General features: G+C 51.9%; 7 protein-coding genes across 7 annotated transcripts; 2 read left to right on the top strand and 5 right to left on the bottom strand.

Annotated features, from left to right (window-relative positions):
* Positions 1–130: 130 nt before the first annotated feature.
* CTRU02_202285 (bystin) lies at positions 131–1,702 on the bottom strand (the record flags this gene model as incomplete). Its single annotated transcript, XM_036719691.1, has 3 exons — positions 131–551; positions 604–1,032; positions 1,086–1,702. The coding sequence occupies 3 exons, from the start codon at positions 1,700–1,702 to the stop codon at positions 131–133; spliced, it is 1,467 nt and encodes a 488-aa protein (XP_036588393.1).
* A 383-nt stretch (positions 1,703–2,085) lies between these two features.
* Positions 2,086–3,346, top strand: CTRU02_202284 (DNA-binding protein hgh1; the record flags this gene model as incomplete). The annotated part of the gene is made up of 4 exons (XM_036719690.1): positions 2,086–2,106; positions 2,161–2,310; positions 2,369–2,482; positions 2,537–3,346. The coding sequence occupies 4 exons, from the start codon at positions 2,086–2,088 to the stop codon at positions 3,344–3,346; spliced, it is 1,095 nt and encodes a 364-aa protein (XP_036588392.1).
* A 214-nt stretch (positions 3,347–3,560) lies between these two features.
* On the bottom strand, positions 3,561–4,018 carry CTRU02_202283 (DUF427 domain protein; the record flags this gene model as incomplete). Its single annotated transcript, XM_070204020.1, has 3 exons — positions 3,561–3,592; positions 3,660–3,740; positions 3,826–4,018. 3 exons carry the CDS (start codon positions 4,016–4,018, stop codon positions 3,561–3,563), a joined length of 306 nt encoding a protein of 101 aa, XP_070062602.1.
* A 472-nt stretch (positions 4,019–4,490) lies between these two features.
* On the bottom strand, positions 4,491–8,533 carry CTRU02_202282 (DUF221 domain-containing protein; the record flags this gene model as incomplete). The annotated part of the gene is made up of 2 exons (XM_036719688.1): positions 4,491–8,133; positions 8,202–8,533. 2 exons carry the CDS (start codon positions 8,531–8,533, stop codon positions 4,491–4,493), a joined length of 3,975 nt encoding a protein of 1,324 aa, XP_036588390.1.
* A 2,495-nt stretch (positions 8,534–11,028) lies between these two features.
* CTRU02_202280 (3-hydroxybenzoate 6-hydroxylase 1) lies at positions 11,029–12,575 on the top strand (the record flags this gene model as incomplete). Its single annotated transcript, XM_036719686.1, has 3 exons — positions 11,029–11,155; positions 11,219–11,419; positions 11,488–12,575. The coding sequence occupies 3 exons, from the start codon at positions 11,029–11,031 to the stop codon at positions 12,573–12,575; spliced, it is 1,416 nt and encodes a 471-aa protein (XP_036588389.1).
* Positions 12,576–13,490: 915 nt separating this feature from the next.
* CTRU02_202281 (uncharacterized protein) lies at positions 13,491–13,877 on the bottom strand (the record flags this gene model as incomplete). The annotated part of the gene is made up of 1 exon (XM_036719687.1): positions 13,491–13,877. The coding sequence occupies one exon, from the start codon at positions 13,875–13,877 to the stop codon at positions 13,491–13,493; it is 387 nt and encodes a 128-aa protein (XP_036588388.1).
* Positions 13,878–16,227: 2,350 nt separating this feature from the next.
* Positions 16,228–18,255, bottom strand: CTRU02_202279 (homogentisate 1,2-dioxygenase; the record flags this gene model as incomplete). The annotated part of the gene is made up of 11 exons (XM_036719685.1): positions 16,228–16,346; positions 16,404–16,475; positions 16,528–16,599; positions 16,653–16,773; positions 16,821–17,004; positions 17,062–17,140; positions 17,195–17,326; positions 17,377–17,462; positions 17,517–17,800; positions 17,860–18,040; positions 18,095–18,255. The coding sequence occupies 11 exons, from the start codon at positions 18,253–18,255 to the stop codon at positions 16,228–16,230; spliced, it is 1,491 nt and encodes a 496-aa protein (XP_036588387.1).
* Between the last annotated feature and the right edge of the window lie 19 nt (positions 18,256–18,274).

Genomic DNA, 18,274 nt, shown 5'->3' with positions numbered 1-18,274 from the left:
GTACACTGGCAAAGCAAGATTTCAGAATCCATTCGATTAGGATTGCGGGTATCAAATTCAGACCTGCTAACGCCTTTTAATGCCCAGGGGGTGGCCAAGCTCCAACTCCCATGTCCCATTTTTAGTTCGTTCAGTCCACAATCATTGTATCATCGCCGTCAAAAGCTGCATTTTGCTGCTCGACTGCAACGCCCTTTCCTCTACCCGCCAACAATTCCCTCCTAATCTCGGGAGCAATAGCAACATGGCCGTGCGACAGGAGCAGGTCAAGAAGTGACTCACGCTGATCTTCACTCAGGTCGTTCTTGTATCTCTGGGCAAACGCCAACAAGCTCTGGTGGAAAACAACGGGCAGCGACCTGACCATGTCTCCCGAGAACGACTGGCCCTCCTTGATGGACGCAGGGTCGACGCTCCTGAACCTCAGGAAATGGAACACCAATGAATCAATGACCTGGTACGGAAGCGCGTACTTCTTCTCTAACAAAGTCTTGATAAAGATGTTTGCAGCTCCTCCGCCCTCTGTACCCGCAGATGCTTCCTGGGCGGCACTGTCGTTATGTTAGCCTCTTTTTATCAATATCTTTGGGAAATACTACGCACATTTCGGTAATACCCTTCAAGGCAGCTGCAGAGTGAAGCACCGGAACTGAGACTCTAGCGAGGACAGCAGAGACGATATGCGCCTCGCGAACAGTGCAGCCGCTAGAGAGCAAAGGAAACAAGAAGCCCAGGAAGAATGCCCGAGGCTTGTACAAACTCTTCTTGAGTGCATTGAACAAGTGGACGTTCAGCTTCTTGTTCTCATAAATGTCTTCGCGAACCTTGTCTAAAACGACAATCTCCATGAACTTTTGGCACACAGTAGGCTTGGACGAAGAAAATATCCTCGTCGCCTGGTACACGGCGTTGGGCGTCCACTTCTGGGGCTCCGTAATCTCGATGATATCCTCCCAATGCGGCAGAGTGGGCAGGATCTTGAAAGGCTTTGGCAAAGGACCGCTTTTGTATCGCGACAAAATTTGGCCGATCCTACCGAACGTTAGCGATGAGTTCATCCAACCAACATTGGCTGAACCACATACTTTGTGTACACGTCGATGACCTTGGGAGGAAGCTGATAGTCCTCGTCCACAGGCATGACACCGGCAGCTTTCCTAGCTTCCGCAGCCTCATGCGCCGCAATCTTCTCGAGGATAAGCTCTGTCAGGTTGGTGCCGCCGCCGGCCATATCCTCGTCAGCGCCCTTGCTTCCCCAGCCGGCCTGGTTCAGCATAGCTGCGGGATCCTCATCAGCCTCGGGGAGAAACTTGCGATAGGTCTCGAGATCTTCAGGGTCGATCTCAACCTCCTCCACAATCTCATCTTCGTCACCCCAAGCCTCCTCATCTTCGTATGTCTGCTCGTCACCGTCAACGTCGGCGCCATATCGCGACTCGATGCCGAAAAGGTCAACGCTGGGTTTCGCTGAAGCCTCCGGCTTTGCAGGAGCATCTTCATCAGCCAGTTCTCGGCCTAGCCTCAAGATGGTTCGACTCCGGGTCGCGTCGACGAAATGGTCGCCATTGTCCTCATCGTCGCTGTTCTTGCCCTTCTTCTTCTTCCCAATCTTGTTCTTCAAAGGGCCCGTAGCCAGGATGTCATCCTGTAGGGGGTTGTGTCTGCGCGCCTGGCGGTCGGTCGGGGTGGTCGCTTTGCCCATTTTGATCTTGATTGAACACAAATGGTCGTGGCGGAGAGCGTCGGGCGGATTGGCGGTCGCCCTCTTTTTTTTTTCTGTGAGCCTGGGAAATTTTTGATTTTCTTATCGATTTGCCCCGCGCCTGATTAGTGCCCAGAACCCTGGACCGGCTTTTAGTGGGCCATGTACAGCGTTAGACCAATCAAACCCCTGGGCCTTGACTTCATCGGCCACCACAGCGAGTGCCCCGCCATAACACCCCACCAAAAAGCTTCTGCAAGTGACTCTCCCGGTCTGTCTTACAACGAGAGCGAGACAACTTGCTTGGAACAACATTTAAAAAGTTGGTAATCTTGTGGCATTTCTACCTATCTCACTGAAAATCACCTTAAAATTCTCGCAAAATGCCGACAGAACTCGAGGAGGTATGAATCTGTTCCCCCGGCGGGGTAGAGTCAACTCATCTCATGACATGACAGCTCGTGGGCTTCATCGCTCATCCCAACCCGCAAATCAGACAAGTTGCCGCTGAGAACCTTGTTGGCTACTCCCAAGCGCAGCCAGCCATCTTTAAGACAGAGGGCCTGACCCCCGTCAAGCACCTCAAGTTTTTAGTCAAAGATCATCCTGTAAGCCACTACCAGGCGGCGTCTTCACCTCAATCAGGGCACTCATTCGTATTTTTAGAAAATTGCCGAACATGTCCTCACAATTCTCGTCAACCTCACAGCTGAACAAGATGTCCTGGAAAATGTTGCTACCGATGACAAGTTTATTGGAGTTCTTGTGGACCTTATAGTTGTGAGTGCATCTAATAAGCATTTCCGCGAGATGGCGGCGGCTGACCACTCTTAGAAACCAAATGAGCCAAACGCCAACTTGATGGCCATGCTTCTAGCCAACATGGCAAAGTGGGATGGTCTTAAAACCATTGTGACCAGGAAGCAGACTCCTCCCGATGAGCTCAAGTCCAACGACCTCGTGCTTAACCAGCTTATCGACCTTTTCGTTAAGGAGAAGGGCTACAACAAGGACGCGGACTACGACTACCTGGCCTACCTCTTCGCTGATCTCACCAAGCACGCCGAAGTGCGACAGCACTTCGTCACACGGCAAGACTATGATGAAGTCATTCCTATTACCAAGCTCAAGGTTTTCACTGAGCACGAATCTGAGATTCGTCGGAAGGGCGTTGCAAGCACCATCAAGAACGTCGCCTTTGAAATCCAGTTCCATTCCACCTTCCTCGATGAGGATGAGGTCGATATCCTTCCCTATATCCTTCTTCCCCTGACGGGCAACGAGGAGTACGACGAGGATGACATGATGGGCATGCTGCCCGACCTTCAACTGCTGCCCCCCGATAAGAAGCGCGACTCGGACCCACGGATCATCCAGACGCACCTCGAGACACTGCTGCTGCTCACCACAACACGGGAGGCACGCGATCTGATGAGAAGAGTCAAAGTCTACCCTATCATCCGTGAGACCCACTCACGCGTCAATGATGATGGCGTCAAGGATGCCTGCGACCGGCTGGTCCAGGTTCTGATGAGAGATGAGGCGCCGGCTGAGGGCGAGGATGGGTCGGACACGAAGCAGCTGACGAATGGCTCCAGAGTTGAGGAGATTGAAGACGACGACAATGAGATTGTCGAGGTTTAAGGGGTCTAGCCCGAGTTTTCTTTACGTCACGGCTTATGTAGAGGAATACCCTGGTCCACTGAATGATCATGAAAAGTTCTTGGTTGCAGCATTTCTGTCACCAACTGAAGTGACTGCCTCTCCGATCGGTGAAACCACAATATGACAATTGTTTCGTTGTAGGACAGGCTGCACATACAAATTCCAACCTAGCTCACGATTCTCGTCCACTTAATTAATCAACAGTGACAGTAACCTTGCTCTTGTCTACAACAACTCATCAATACACGCAAACCAAACTGCGAAAGCCCCAAAGGGTAGCAACCGAACTTACAAAAGGCAACATGGCCCTTAATCTCCTTGGCAGCGTCCAAGGGCGTAGGATAGTACCAAGCCGCGTTGTCCAACTTGTCATCTAAGCAATAATCACCCGGTCAGCCAGTCAGTCACATGCGACGGCAACGACAGATGGGCGTTCGGCCAGACGAGACACGACTCACCGCCGACCTTGAGCGAGTAATAGCTCGCCGTGCCCTTCCACGGGCAAAACGTCGTGTGGTCCGTCTTCTGCAGCACGTCCGACTTGACCGACGAGGGCGGGAAGTAGACGTTGCCCTCGACCTCCTCCCACTCCGTCGTCTCGGCGACAGTGGTACCGTTCACGACGGCCTTGGCGTTTCCCGTCTTGGTCATTTTTGATTCGTGTTTGTTATGTAGGCTGGCCTGGAATACTTAACCTGAATGACTTTGGCCCAGATTTGATTTGGGGTTTCCGAGCTTAGATAGTTAGTTAGGTTGTTTGGGGTGTGGTTAACTGTAGTGGACGCTACCCCAACCGATGCGGGTGGGGATGGAGATTGACTGCGCCGGATTAAGGTTGCATCGTTGAATCTTCGCCATGTATGTCACGTCATTGGCCTTTCATGATTTATAAGACAAGCAATGTTGGGTCAGACCGTCCAATGAATTGCACATGTCCGTGCTTTGGCCATGAGCCGCATGAAGTGGGCATATCGGCTTCACGCGATGTAGTGAGGATTTGTAATCTTAACTGTACCATTCATGTATGATTATGATAATTCTTCTATTGCTTAATGCTAAACTACTCCCCCTAACGCCGGCTGGGTATATGCATGTGTTCGTTTAAAGATAAAAACAAGAAACATCATAGGTTGATGATGTCGATCTCGGAAAAGTCGGGAGGGTTTGCTCCGTACACCACTCTGACCTTACTGTCGAGCGCGGTACCCTCGTTGCTTATCCAAATGTGCTCGCTAAACTCCTTCGTCCGCTTAATCTCATCGTCGCTAACCCCAATGTCGTCACGAGGAAGCCAGACCGCAGGTGCTCGCGCCCGAAGAGCGTAGTGCTTGAACGCGTTTTTAACGAGTGCATCACGCTCCTCCGGCGTCAAGTCTTCGATTTCGTCGTGGTACCCACCAAACAGCGCGTCACCGAGTGCCCGTTGAGCCTCTAGGTCCTTGTCGCGTTGCTTACGTCGGTAATCGGCAGCGGTTTTGACGGTGGATGGACCCATGTTCCAGGTCTTGGTGCGCAAGTTCTTGCCACCTTGCTTCGCCCAGTGACCGACGTTCTTGACATGGCGCATAGTCGACGGTTTCCGTCTAGGGGAGGCGTCATTCATCTTTTGCAATTCGATGCCGCGGGGCTCCGAACTGGTATCGTTTGCATTCCTCATGGGCGTCTTTTCGTCATCCTCTTCATCGTCATCCACAAGTCCAAGACGTCGATTTTGGGCGCGTTGAAACGCCTCGTCCCTAATCACTGCCTCATCTTCAATCGTGATGGGGAGGTATCGGAAGAGTGGCGAGAAAGACGAGTTGAGTGAAATCTGATAAACCGCTGTCAGACCAAGTGCCACTAGCATGATAACACCTTGCGGGGTGGCTCTTGGTTGATTGTGCTCATCCACCACTATGAAAAACAAGCCTGCCAAGCAAGCCTCCATCACGTACAATCCCGTAAATGTTTGGTTGATCGCACGAGGGTATAAGACGCCGCCTGTATCAGTCTCAAAACGCGTGATGTAGAGCATGCTATACCGCTGAGCAAACCACAGCAACCCAAACGTCAGGACTGCAAAGAGAGAGATCAAGGGAGCGACGACGCTATAGATCAAGGCAATGCAGGCAAAATTGGTGTAAACGGGGAAGAATTGGCCCCAGGCGATGGTGGAGAGCGTCGTGTTTCTCTTCCATTTGGCTCTGGCCGTAGAGTCAAAAATGCGTGCCAGTAAGTACCATGTTATGAGGGCACCAATTTGAAGCAGAGTACCAGAGCTCACAGACAAAGCCTGCAGCATCATGTAGGAGAAGAAGTAATTGGCTGCTTTGGGAAGATTTTCAGCCAGCGTCTTGAGGATGTACTGCACGCTCTGGAGCTGTTCAAGATTGCTCCACAACTCCTCAACAGAGGCGGCAAAGAAGGATGCAATCGAGACAACAAGAAAAACTTGAATAAACAGGAAGATGAAGTAGCCCCGCTGGACGAACTCAGCTTTCTGGGAACCTGTTTTGACGCCTCGGAACAGTGCCAGTTGCTCTAATATCAGGGGGACAATAATGAGTAGAAGAGCGAGCAAAGCGGCGGGCAAGACACCGGCGACGGCACCAGCAAGTTTCTTGACCCGGTCATGTTCCTCGATCCATTTGAGCCAGGGAAATTGTCGTATGAGGGAGTCAATGTTCGCAATCGAAGCCGAGAAGGCGACGGGAATAGCCCAAAAGAAAGCCATAGCTGCAATGACCACAGTGACTATGCCGGATCTCAAAGATTCTTCCCACCATGCCATGGCCATGTTATCCCAGATCACGTCCTTCGGCGAGACTTCGTTGATTCGAGGGGACATGTGTTTTGGCACGTGATGCATCAAACTTTGGCATGCCATATGCGCCGAGACCTGATGGTTGAACTGGATGAAGGCGGAGTTCATAAGGGGATAGCGCTCTGGGTGGGCTTGGTCCTCCTCGATCTCGACGTTCAACCTTGCAAGCTCAGAACGGCACCAATAGATAGTATCGACTTTGGGACCAAAAGTGAGCCAAGCAAGCCAGTCAGGGAAGCCCCAACGCGGCAGACGATGAGTTGGTCGGTCCTTTTCCTTGACCCATTTGCGCCACTCTGCTTCATCGTCCAGAATCTTCTTATAATCGTTGCCAACCGCACTCCACTCGGGATACTCGACTGGATCAATTTCGTCATCGCCCATGAATGGAATGAACGATTTGATCTTCTGCCATGTGGTCTTCTCTTTTGAAGAACTGTTAAATGGGTATTCGCCGGGATCATACCCTTGGGGAATGGGTGACGCGTAACCACCGGCTGGTGCTTTCCAGAACTGCCAGAACTTTCGGGTTTCTTGGTCATACATATGATCCAGATTGCTAACCTTTCGTACAGTATTGCCATTTCCGAACGGCTCGTAGCTGTTCTTGGGGCCTGAAGTTTCCTGCGTGGCGGCTGATGCGTTTCGGGAATGGGTCTTCTGGTGAGTCTCGTTGGTCGCATACTTCCGGAGCTGCTCCGCATCACCCTGGACGCTGGTCGCTGTCGCTGGTCGCTCCCCTTCAGCTAGGATCTGAACTTTGCGAGGCCGATTGGTAGGGTGAAGCATAGCGAAGCCATTGGTTGTCTCGATAGTATCTTCGACGTCCTGGCCAAAATCTTTGATTTCCTTTTGTGCTTTGCCCACGCCCCCAATCAAACCTTTGCTGACCTTGGTAAAGCCGTCGCCGATGACACTAAGCCCAAAGCCTCTGGACTGAGGGCGGTTACCGTCTTCAGAGGAACTTGCGGATGAGACGCTTGATCTTCTGGACTTGTTGTCTCCATCGTCTTCCATAACGGCCCTGACATCGTGGGGGACCTCTTCGTGTTCACCAGAACTGATGCCCTGACCAGCCTGCGCTCTCTTTCTAGCTTCATCATCCTCTCGCTGTCTCCTAAGAGCTTCCTCCTGCTTGGTCGGTCCTTTAGTCTTCGACTGCTTTCTGGCAGCCTTTTCCTCCTTCTTCCTTCGTTTTAGCTGTTTTCTCTTTGCGGTTTTGATAAGTTCTGTTTCGGCGTCTTCTAGCCTAAGGTGGACTCTTTCGCGAAGTTGAATCTTTTCGAGGAGCTTATTCAAATTCCTGTTCAGCCAGATGTTGCGGATCTGACCTGGGAAAACATCGAATAGACCAAGTAAGGCTTCCTCGGTGAGCCACTTGGAAGGGATGCCATTGACAAGAATTGTCGTTGCTGAGGCGCGGAGTCGGTGTTCGGCGCTTGTTAGATAATCCTGGCGGACTTTGATGTAAACTCGTAGCTCAAAGAAGAAAACCGTGCATGTCCAAACGATTACCAACAGTGCCATGATTAAATGAGCCCAGTACCGATTGGTGTGGTTGAACCCAACGTTTCCCCACGCCAAAGTGTCCAGGCCTGTCGGTACTTTGTCAACGGTACCGTTGGTGTCTTCGGCTCTGGCGTAGAGGTAGTCCCTAACGAGGAGCCGCGCGTTTGTAGTGTTGCTGGTATTGTTGTTGTCTTTGATACCATCATCAACGAAGTCATGACCCTGACCATCGCTATAGTTGAGGGGGATTAATATGGGAATAACCACAGCGGCAATTGGGATGAAGATGGTGAGAAGAGTCCTGAGATAACGCAGGAAGAAGTAGGCGTCTAGGCCACACTTCTTGATAACCTCGCGGTCGTCGAATTTTAATAACGTGCTGACCAACTTCCAAGGCGTGTTGGGGGGCGTCTCTGTTCTTTCACGTTCTGGAACCAGGTACGTCTTGGGTTTACTGCCAAAGAAAAAAACCAAAATCGTCAGCAGATATTTCTCGAGAAGGATGGTACAAGGAGCACACACAAGATACGTGCCAGCTTATTCCGTAAAACAAGAAAGGCGAGAATTTGAACAGCAAAGATCGTGAGACCAGTGGCCAACGCAGTAAGAAAACCAACAAGGGTCATTCCTTCATATCTCTGACCGCTACCAACACCGCCTGCAGTCTCCTGTATGCCGGTATTTGTTGGAGGAGCCGTCTCTGTTGTGGACGTCGAGGAAGTAGTGATAGTTCCGTTGGAGCTCAAAGTCGCCGATGCTGTAGCGGAAAGGGTTGCAGAGAGCGACGCCAGCGAGGACGCCAAGGAGGCGGCCAGAGACGACGTCTCTGTCGCCGCTGTCGGATTAGCCGACATTATGCACTATTTGTACCGTCAAATGTATATACTGCTGCCCATGTAAACGTTATCGGATTCGAAATCGCTGTTGAGTCGTAAGGAGTAAGAAATAGAGCAAAGTAGCGTGGGAGTAGATCGGGGCTAGGAGGGTTCTTGAGCAGCGAGTCGGTTCGTTCGAGGGTGAGGCTGGGGTGAAGTACTGATCACGAGGACAATGAGAATAACATTGCGTTGTCGTCAAAAATGGCAGGCGTTGAGAGAGGGAGACAAGGGGATGTCGGCCAAGCCGTCGGCAAAGAATGCCTGAGGGTTCTTGAAAAGACTGGAGGCGACCTTTTGTTGTTGTTCCCCAGTTGCTTTTACTGCCTTGAGCAGAAACAGAAAATAAAAGGATCGCAGAGGCAGAGGCACGGCGCAGACAAGACCCAAGAGGGTGCCAAGAGGGACCATCCAAAGGGTTCTTTCAAAGCAGGTGCAATTCAATGATTGGCCGACGAGGTACAGGATAAAACCTTGGGACCACGACAGGGGGTAGCACTACACTGCTTCAGTTTGCTGCAGAGGCAATCGCACTCTTTTCCCGCGTCGCTTCAGATGCCCTGCGGCCAGTGACATCAGTGGCTTCATTGGCCAGTCGCGTTAAACGAAACGGACCCCTGTCCTCCAGCGGGACGAAAGTGGGACACCGCCACGGTTCGCCATATTTCTGGCGCTGATGCAGTGGACTCTAATCCAATCATTTGCAGTATGCCACGGTCTGTGGCTCTCTCTTTTGGCAGGGGACCATGGCCTTGGACAGGAATTCTCCATCTACTGAGCTACTGTAACCCACTGACCAGCTGTCTAGCTGTCGCTGCCGCCGCTCTGTGCTGCTTTCTTAGCATCCTGGTGCTGTTCTGACGCAGAAATAGATCAGCGCGCGCTTCATCCTAACCACGATAATCCAATCGACCATGACAGCTTAGTTCCCTGATCCGAGAGTCTGGAGACCCGGAAAGCCACCCGGTTCTGTTAGGTGCTTGTGCAGATCGAGTGAATCGATATTGTCTGTGAACTCAATCGTCGCTAGCTTGGCTGTGGTTCGGACAGAAGCTGTAGTGTATGGTAGCACCTCGGGTTAGTGCCGCCCATGAAGTTAAACCAGGAAGACCTGGGGTGCTTAAGGCGAATCGCCGACGAACCCTCTCCACCCAAACATGGTTACCAATGGCGCTGTCATGGCACGAGGGGCGAAAGAGTGCGTGGCTGTGCGACAAGCCGGAAGACACTCACCGAGGGACCCAGATAGATATCCATCTTCATTTCATCAGGTTTTGGAATTCCCGCGGGAGGTGCACAGCTGTAATTACCAGCCCGCTTCAAACTTCTTTCCAGTGTGAAGCTTTCGCCGAGACGGCACAGCACCGCAGGTTCCTGCCGAGCAAAGGAATCTGCGGCCAAGCCATAATAGCCTTCAGTTGGATGGCATTGCGTCACCAAAAATTTCAAGACGTGTCGCGGAGGTTTGGCTGTGAAAAGTTCTTCCATGTATGGATACTGGCTCACGAGAATTCATGTCTTAGCAATACTATGTCGCCCAACCCCAAATAAACAATCGTCACATGAAGTGTCCAAATGGGGGAGCTGGAATCCACATTGACGAGTCAAAGCCTGTTATTAGCGACCGTGGCTTATCTTACCGCAATTACATGCCCTCCCCTATTCGTCATTCAACGACCGTCAACTACGTAGTACTGACCCTGTCCTGTCTTACCTTTTCCTTGAGCTGAGGTTCCAGCTGGCACATCGAACTGCCATGTACCCAACGTTGTGTGTATGTGTATGTCTGTCAGGCACACCCGCAGGGGACTAGTACCGAGCCATTGTGAAGCTCCACATCACTGCAAGTGTGAGGCAAATCAGACCAGCCCCGGGATCGGGGTGCCGTTTTCTTGAAGAATGACGACAATATTCGGCCTCCCTCCGCATTTTGGCCGAACACGGGGCATTTCTCCAAAGCTGGATGGCGCCCCCCAATAGCGACGGAGGCCAAGGTCACCACGGACATAATTGCCGGTACTGTGTTAACAATGCCGCTTGCAACCGGTATGCATAATTAGAAACATAAATTTTCTCATCATTTTGTGCATGCCGAGTATCGCTTCCGAATTGTGTCTGCGACGCCGTATCGTCGCATACGAGCCTAGCTAGCACTTACTATTACTGGCTAAACATTCAACACTGACCGCCCAGGTTGGTATGCGTTCGAAGATTCGGATTACCCCCACTACACCATCGGTGTAATCGGCAGTTGGTTTTTCAGCCAACATCATCCAGACAGCGCCTATTATTTACCGTTCCTCGATCCCGGTCCACTGCCAAATTTCCAAAAGTCAAAGGAGACATACAAGCATCCCCTCATTGTCGCGCGCTTCCCCGCTTCTCCAGCCGATAATGGTCCCCGAACTTTCTCAGATCCCCCACATTCCTCATGTGAGGCTCCATGGCCCGCGATTTCATAAAGAGCCTCAAGGATGACAATCACGGATGGTCCGGTTGAACTGAACTCCTCAGTTTGCTATGCTTCAGAGGCTTACTACGGTTCACTACCAGAAAGAATGTCAGACCCCAAAGATTTGAAGATTGCCGTCATCGGCGCCGGTACTACCTCCTTCCACGGCTTATATCTTTTTAGTTACAGTCCCTAATTCGATATCAACATAGGCATGGGCGGTCTGGGCTGCGCGCTTGCGCTGGCCAAGAAAGGCTTCAAACATGTTGACGTCTACGAGACTGCCTCGACCCTTGGTTTCGTAGGCGCCGGTATTCAGATGCCGCCCAATGTCGTCCGGACTCTCGACCGCCTAGGTTGTTGGCCTGAGATCGAGAAGGAAGCTACAGATGTCAAAGGCTCGAGTATCAGACGTATGAGGACCCCGGTTCAAGATAGATTACCCGTCTCAGGGGCACGCTCAACTAACGTCCGCAAACAGAGGGGTCAACCAATGTCGAGCTCGCTCATGTCGACATGCCCAACATCCGTGAGCTCTACGGCTACCCACACTGCAACGGCCACCGCTCGTCTCTAGCTGGCCGCTTGTACGACGCCTGCAAGAAGGAATCTGCCGTCAAATTCCACTTTGCAACCTCACTGACGGCCGTCAACTCGTTTGACCCTAAACCAAACTTCACAGTGCAGCCACGCGACGGAGAGGCCTATTCCGTAGAATCCGATGTCCTCCTCGCCTGCGACGGCATTAAGAGCACCGTCCGTTCCGCTCTACTTACAGCCCTCGGCGCCGAGGGCCTGGAGGAGGAAACGGGTCAGGCCGCCTACCGAATCATGCTTACCCGTGAGCAGATGGCCCATGACCCCGAGCTCCTCGCCCTCCTCGACTCGGACGATGTCATCCGGTGGATCGGCGAGAAGCGCCACATCATCGCCTACCCCGTCTCTTCCCACTCCATCTACAACCTCTCGACAACCCAGCCCGATTCCAACTTCGCCGCCGCGACCAACGCCACATACACCACCAAGGGTTCCAAGTCAGCCATGCTGGAAGTGTTCCACGACTTCTGCCCCTTGGTCCACCGCATGCTCAACCTCGTCCCGGACGGCCAGGTCTGCGAGTGGCGCCTGCGCATGCACAAGCCTCTGCCGTCTTGGGTCCACACGGACGGACCCGTGGCCCTCCTCGGCGACGCCTGCCACCCGACGCTCCCTCATCTAAGCCAGGGCGCCGCGATGGCCATCGAAGATGGCTCCGTCGTCGCCGAGGTGCTCTCCCGCGCCCCGGACACGTCCCCACAGACCCTCCGCCGGTGCCTCAAGGCCTACGAGCTCTCCCGCCGCGAGTGGTGCTCCCAGCTCGTCAACATGGCCTTCCTGTCCGGCAAGCAGCTGCACCTGGGCGAGGGCAAGGCCAAGGAGGAACGCGACCGCATGTTCGCCGAGCACAAGTCGGCCGGCGCCGTGCCGGACAAGTGGGCCTCGCCCGACGTGCAAAAGATGATCTATTCCAACGACTGCGTGGCCAATATCCAACGAGACTTTGACGAGCTGTACAAAAGCCTAGCGTAGAGATAAAACATTCCTTGAAAAATACAAATGCTTTTTCGTGCATTGAACATCTGATGTTTCCGCATGAGCGAACACTGCTTTTCCCCCTCCCGCACCCCCAAAGAAAAAGCACCCGCGCTTGGCATTCGAGGCTTAGTCGTCAAAGTGGCTGGCTGTGGTTTTCCCCCCCGTGTGTTCCGGACGGTTACACTCCCGCCTCCGTAGACCAAGCCACAAGATTGCAGCCAAACCTACCTGTACGGTACCTTGACGGCTTGAACCCCGCACCAGTCTTTCAGCCATCTGCTTCAGACAAATAATCATTACAGCACAGAATGAGATGGGAACAATGGAGAACAAGATGAAGTCGCACCCGTGATGAAATTATGCCTAAGGGCTCGACAGGCCGTCATAAACACGTCTTCAAGACGACGCGACTAATTACAAGGAATCAAAAGCCAGCCCCTCCCCACGACATTGAAAGTAGGAAAGAAACCCAAGAATCGGATAGGAACCCCCAAAGTCTGAGAATATTTTATGTCGATGGGAGAAAAAAAAAAAAAAAGAAAGAAAACGGAAAAGGAGTCCAACTACTCTGAATCCTCCGAGACCAAGAGAAGGAGGAAATTCTTATCGAGGCCATGACCCTACTCTTTTCTCGCGTATATTGTCCCTATTCGCCCCTGACGCCGTGTGCATAAATGTATGCCCTCTTGCAAAAGTAGTACTGGCACGCTGCCAGCTTATCGCGCTCTGGTCCCTCGGCTGGTTCCAGGGACTTTTTTTGGCCATGCTCCTGCTTGCCACCGCTCAGCGCGATGCGTTCTCGGCTCGTAGGCATCGAATGGCATCTCAAGCATCAGTTTCCAAGCTCACTTTGACTCTCAAAACTCGGTCGCATCTCTTCGGGTATCGGTAATCGGTTAATCGAATCGCTTAGAACAGGCAGTCGAGACAGCAACAGCACGCAAGAGCACCGAGAAGACCGGCCATGAGACCGCCGCTGCCGCTGCCGCCACGGTTATCCTGGTAGTAGCCACCCGGGGGCGGGTATCCAGGTCCGCCGGGGGGGCCGTATTGCGCTTGAGGGCCGTAAGGTCCGGGGGGATATTGTCCAGGAGGATACTGGCCCGGAGGCGGGTAGGGACCCTGAGGGTAACCCATCTCAGGACCGGGAGAGTAGTAGGGTCCTTGGCCTGGGGGAGGAGTGCCATAACCACCGGGGCCCTGGGGCGGCGGAGGGGAGCCGTAACCCTGGTAGGCTTGCTGAGGAGGTTGGGGAGGAGGACCGCCGTACGCGGGAGGCTTGTCGTGGTCGGCCATCGCGATGGTTGTTGTCGGTGTTTAGGTGAAGTGATAGCGTAGATGGGAGAATTATTCTCGATTCGGATGGTTTGTAATCAGTGTGAAGCGACAGTTGAGCGGCCGGCAATGACAAGGAGCGAGATAATTCTCGTCTATGATTTCCGTGCAATCCGATGGAAATGCAGGCGATCGAACCTCCCCTTGGTCGTATGAAGTGGGTGTTGAGGCTGTGTGGTGTGTGGATGAAGGATGGATGGGCGGGTGCACAGCGTTGCAGGTGGGAAGAGGAAGGTACTTAGATTAAAGTAAAAAAGAGTGGATATGGATAGTAGAGTATCCGCAGAGCCACCAGGGAGAACGTGGCGATGTTGGGGGAAGAGAGAGATGCACAGAAAGTAGCCTGCTGGTGGATGGGATGGATGGGCAGATTGGATGGGAAAAGGCCAAGCCGCAGCATGGGCATACGCGGCAGGCGTTGAACCTCTGCAGCTCTGGTGAGGGAGGGAGGGAGCCAAGGGCGTAGGATCAGTAAAAAAAAAAAAAAAAAGTGGTCTCAAGAGCCTAAAGTTTTGCTGTGCTCGTGACTCTAGCCTGAAATGGCTCATGCGACCAAGCCTCTGGGCAGCGCGCCGCCTTGAACTTATCGTCTTGGTGCGTCCCGGTTGGGACGCATTCGATGGCCATATTCACAAGGTGTTTGCTCTTGCCATTACACTAGAACCAGAGGTATCAAAGATCGCTGCAGCTTCTTTGCTATGGGGATCCACCCAACTATTTCCTATACTACGTGGAGCACTTACACACACACAATAGCCAGTATGAATCCTTAGTACTCGGTACAGGAAGAAGAAATTGGAAGACTAGAAACATTTCAAACATCAAAAGGCAAACGGATAGAACAACACAAATAGGCCCCCAAACTCTCCCTGTCTCACATGGTGCTTCGGGTTCCGGATCAACGACACCCAATGATATTCAACCGAAAAGGGCACTGGTGGTTCGTGTCCCCATTTGCCCGCAATACAAACCCCCCAGCTGATGCTGTTACCATGCATCGCAACATGGGTGCATGGTAAGGCGGGTACCTCCCCTGTCGCTCCCCGTTGCTGCTCCCCCTCTCGCTTCCTCGCCCGCTTCGCAATTTTGGGGCGGGCGGCAGAAAGAGGGATCTGGGGAGGGGTTCCAAGACAAAGCTGACGCACCCTTCGCTGCCGAGGGAGAGACGACGGTTAGTTCAACGGTCGTGATATGGGGGTCCACTTCGGCTCCGTCTAGAGGAGCTTCTGGCTCGGGCTGAGTTGGGTCTTCCGGACACGGAGTCATTCGGGAGGCTGTTGGTAATCAATCACGATGCTGGACTTTGGGATTCTGGGCTCCGAAGCAGCCGGCCTTTTTGGCGGTTCATAAATCGTCTACAGTTCAATCCGGCTCAAAACCGTTTTCCACTAAACAGCTGGATCCTGCAACGACTTGTCTCCTAAGCGCCCATGGTGTTGAAGTCCTCATGCCTGTTGTCATAATTAGCTACAAACAACTCAAAGGTGATCCGGTCCCGGCACACTTGGCAACCCGATATTGCATCTTCATGTCCGGCCCGCTTACACATGATGGCAAAAATCTGATGTTCTGCACACATGCCATATGTCAGCAGCCTGAAGTTGGATGCAGACCGCATGAGCGAACAGACGCCGCTAGCGTGTAGTAAGTGATTAAATATCTTTGAAGAAGACACATCCTTGTGCATGCACGATCGCCTGCATGAACATATCTACAACATTCAACACTGAGGCCGTGATTGGTTTGTTTTCCCCCAGAAGCGTGACTTTCGTCTCAAGTGGTCCTAAGACGGACTTGTCCCATACCGGTACTCCGAGGGAATCGCAACTTGTCGGTCAACACAATTGCATTTTTTTCAATTTGGCTATTTGGCTTTCTTAACCAAGTTAACATAACCTGGGCCACTTAGAACAATTAGCAGCTCCTATTCCGCGTCCCATGAATATCTCCAGACAAGACCGCCTACTCCCTGCCGTAACCGCACCAGATTCAGTGATATTGCTATCCCAAAGTAAAAATGTACAGTCATAAGAAAATGACCATCTCTGTTCATACAATTCGCATCATCGAGATTGCAACCCAATTTACTGTGGCCCAATGTTACGCCTCCGAGGAACCTTTTCAGTTTCCTCTTGTTCGCTAACACAAAAGGATTCCCAGTTCCACTCTAATGATGATACCCCTATTGAGAAAAATGCGTTTCATTATAAACGGCATTGCTTTGCTTCGCTGCGCTACTCGATGGAGGGAAAAAAAAAAGAACTCCCTCGAGAAAGAAAGAACCTCTCAGCGTCAGAAACATTGCATTGTGTCAAGAGCTTGTTGATGATCCAAGAGGTGGTAAGCCTCTTCGCGTCAAGTCCTCGTTCACCTCGTCGATATACTCGAAAAAATGGCCTTGCATCGAGTCCCAAAGGGATGCCGGAGGTACTGTTTGACTCTTCGTCAGGCCTTTGCTAATATCGGGAGAAGAAGAAGACGGCTCACCTTCCAACACCCCGCTTCTCTCAAGGGCGAACTGTGTTACGGCACAATGCGTGCTGATTTGAAACATGAAAGCTACAGTCTCAACGTCAGCTAAATTACTTACGAGGTACAATGCTGTACATACCAAGAAATCCTTCGCCGACCCGCTGAGGCTTCAGCTCAATCGCGGTCGCCTGCTCAAATGCCTCATGAGTTTCTGTTTACTTGTAAGCAGGGACTAAGTTGTGTGAGGACCATTCGGGTCATTACCTCCGTGAGGCATATAGCTTGACTGAAAGCTAAGTCCGCCAGCTTCCAGGTTGCGACTGGTACCCTTGTAATCTCCATGAATGATCCCCACGACTTCAGTTGCCATATTTCGGTGGTAATACTATGCATGTTAGCGAAGAAACTGATGTATTAATCGGAAGGCCGTACGGGAGGGCGAAAAGTATTGGTTGCTGACGACCACTTCGGCGTGAAAAACATGAAATCGGTTATGGGTACACCTGGAATCTTGGATTTGGCTGTCAAGACCGTATACAGGCTAGGATCGGCTTGGTCCTTGTCCACGAATGCTGCGTTGACAAACTTTTCCGCAGCATACTTGAACGGCACATAACTACAGCAGGATTAGCCTGTTCGTAATACAACGCGAGGGTGCGGTTGGTATGCGTACTTGCCGTCCCATGCCACAACGTCGAAAGGCGTGTGATCCTGCCTGCAAGACCATAACTTTCCTGCCAACTTGTACACAACTTATCTTATGTCAGCTTAATTCGAAGGTTTGAATGGCAGGCAGGTTCGCGTACTTTCCCACTCAGATATATCCATGTCGAAGGAGGCCACCGGAGACTCGAAATCACGTGGAAGAGCCATGCCGTTGCTTCCCAATGGGCCTAGTTCTGGAAGCTCGTAACGGCTTCCGAACAATTCCTGTATGTCTGCATCATTTAGTTGATCGTTAGCTGCAGAGGAAGAAACCAGAACCTACAGCCCCTCGAAGGTCCATCTGGCAACTCAACCTTGAATCTAATGCCAGATTGAATGACGGCCAGCTCCCCAGGCCTCACCATCATCCTATGATAACAATCAATGTGTGCCCAAGGCTTTCAGGGGTTAAAGTTACTCTACCTCCCGAATTCTGTCTGAATGTCAAGCCTCCCTAGCTGGGGAACAAGAAGCATATCGCCATCGTTGCTGCAGAATGCACGATTTTTCATTGAGGCGTTCGAGCTGTAGACGTGCACGGCTAGGCCTTCTTTTGTCGTTGGGTCCCCGTGCCCTACTATTGTCTTGAGCCCCTGAACAAAGTCCACTGTCGGACCATCAACGCTGGGAATGGGAAACGCCCTCCAGCAAAGCGCTCCGGGCACGAACTCAACATTTTCATTCAAGGATAGGAATTTTGACTCAATCTTGACAAGTCAGATGGTCTGAGATCTAGCAGATGACAGATGGTTAGATGCTGACTCACATCTGCATTATGTGGTACTTTGGCAAGATTGCCGTGAGCCACAGAGGGGAAAATGCGATAGAACCAAGCATTCTGCAAATTTATCCGGGACGATACAAATGTCGAGCCGTTCAGCTGTTCTGAGTAGAGGTTGTACTTGACTTTCTGCGGAACATTACACGAGCGAGGGAGGGTTCCAGGACTTCTTAATTAGCCCAACGGCTTCTGAAGTTGCATCTCCATCATCATAACTTACATGGCTTCGGAGGAAAACCTGTTCCCAAATCCAACTTGGTAGGCATATGGATCATCCGTGGTAGGCTCTGTAGAGAAAGCATGTTGGGCAGAAGCACCGAAAGTTGTGGATGGATCTACGAGGTCCGGATACTTCTTAGACTTGTAGACGATAGATCCCATGGCTGATCGGTTTTGACGG

The sequence above is a fragment of the Colletotrichum truncatum genome, assembly GCF_014235925.2.
Source record: "Colletotrichum truncatum strain CMES1059 chromosome Unknown Contig_0001, whole genome shotgun sequence".
Classification (NCBI taxonomy): Eukaryota; Fungi; Ascomycota; class Sordariomycetes; order Glomerellales; family Glomerellaceae; genus Colletotrichum; species Colletotrichum truncatum.
Note: the sequence above shows the minus strand (reverse complement) of the source record. Positions and strands in the feature narration are given on the sequence as shown.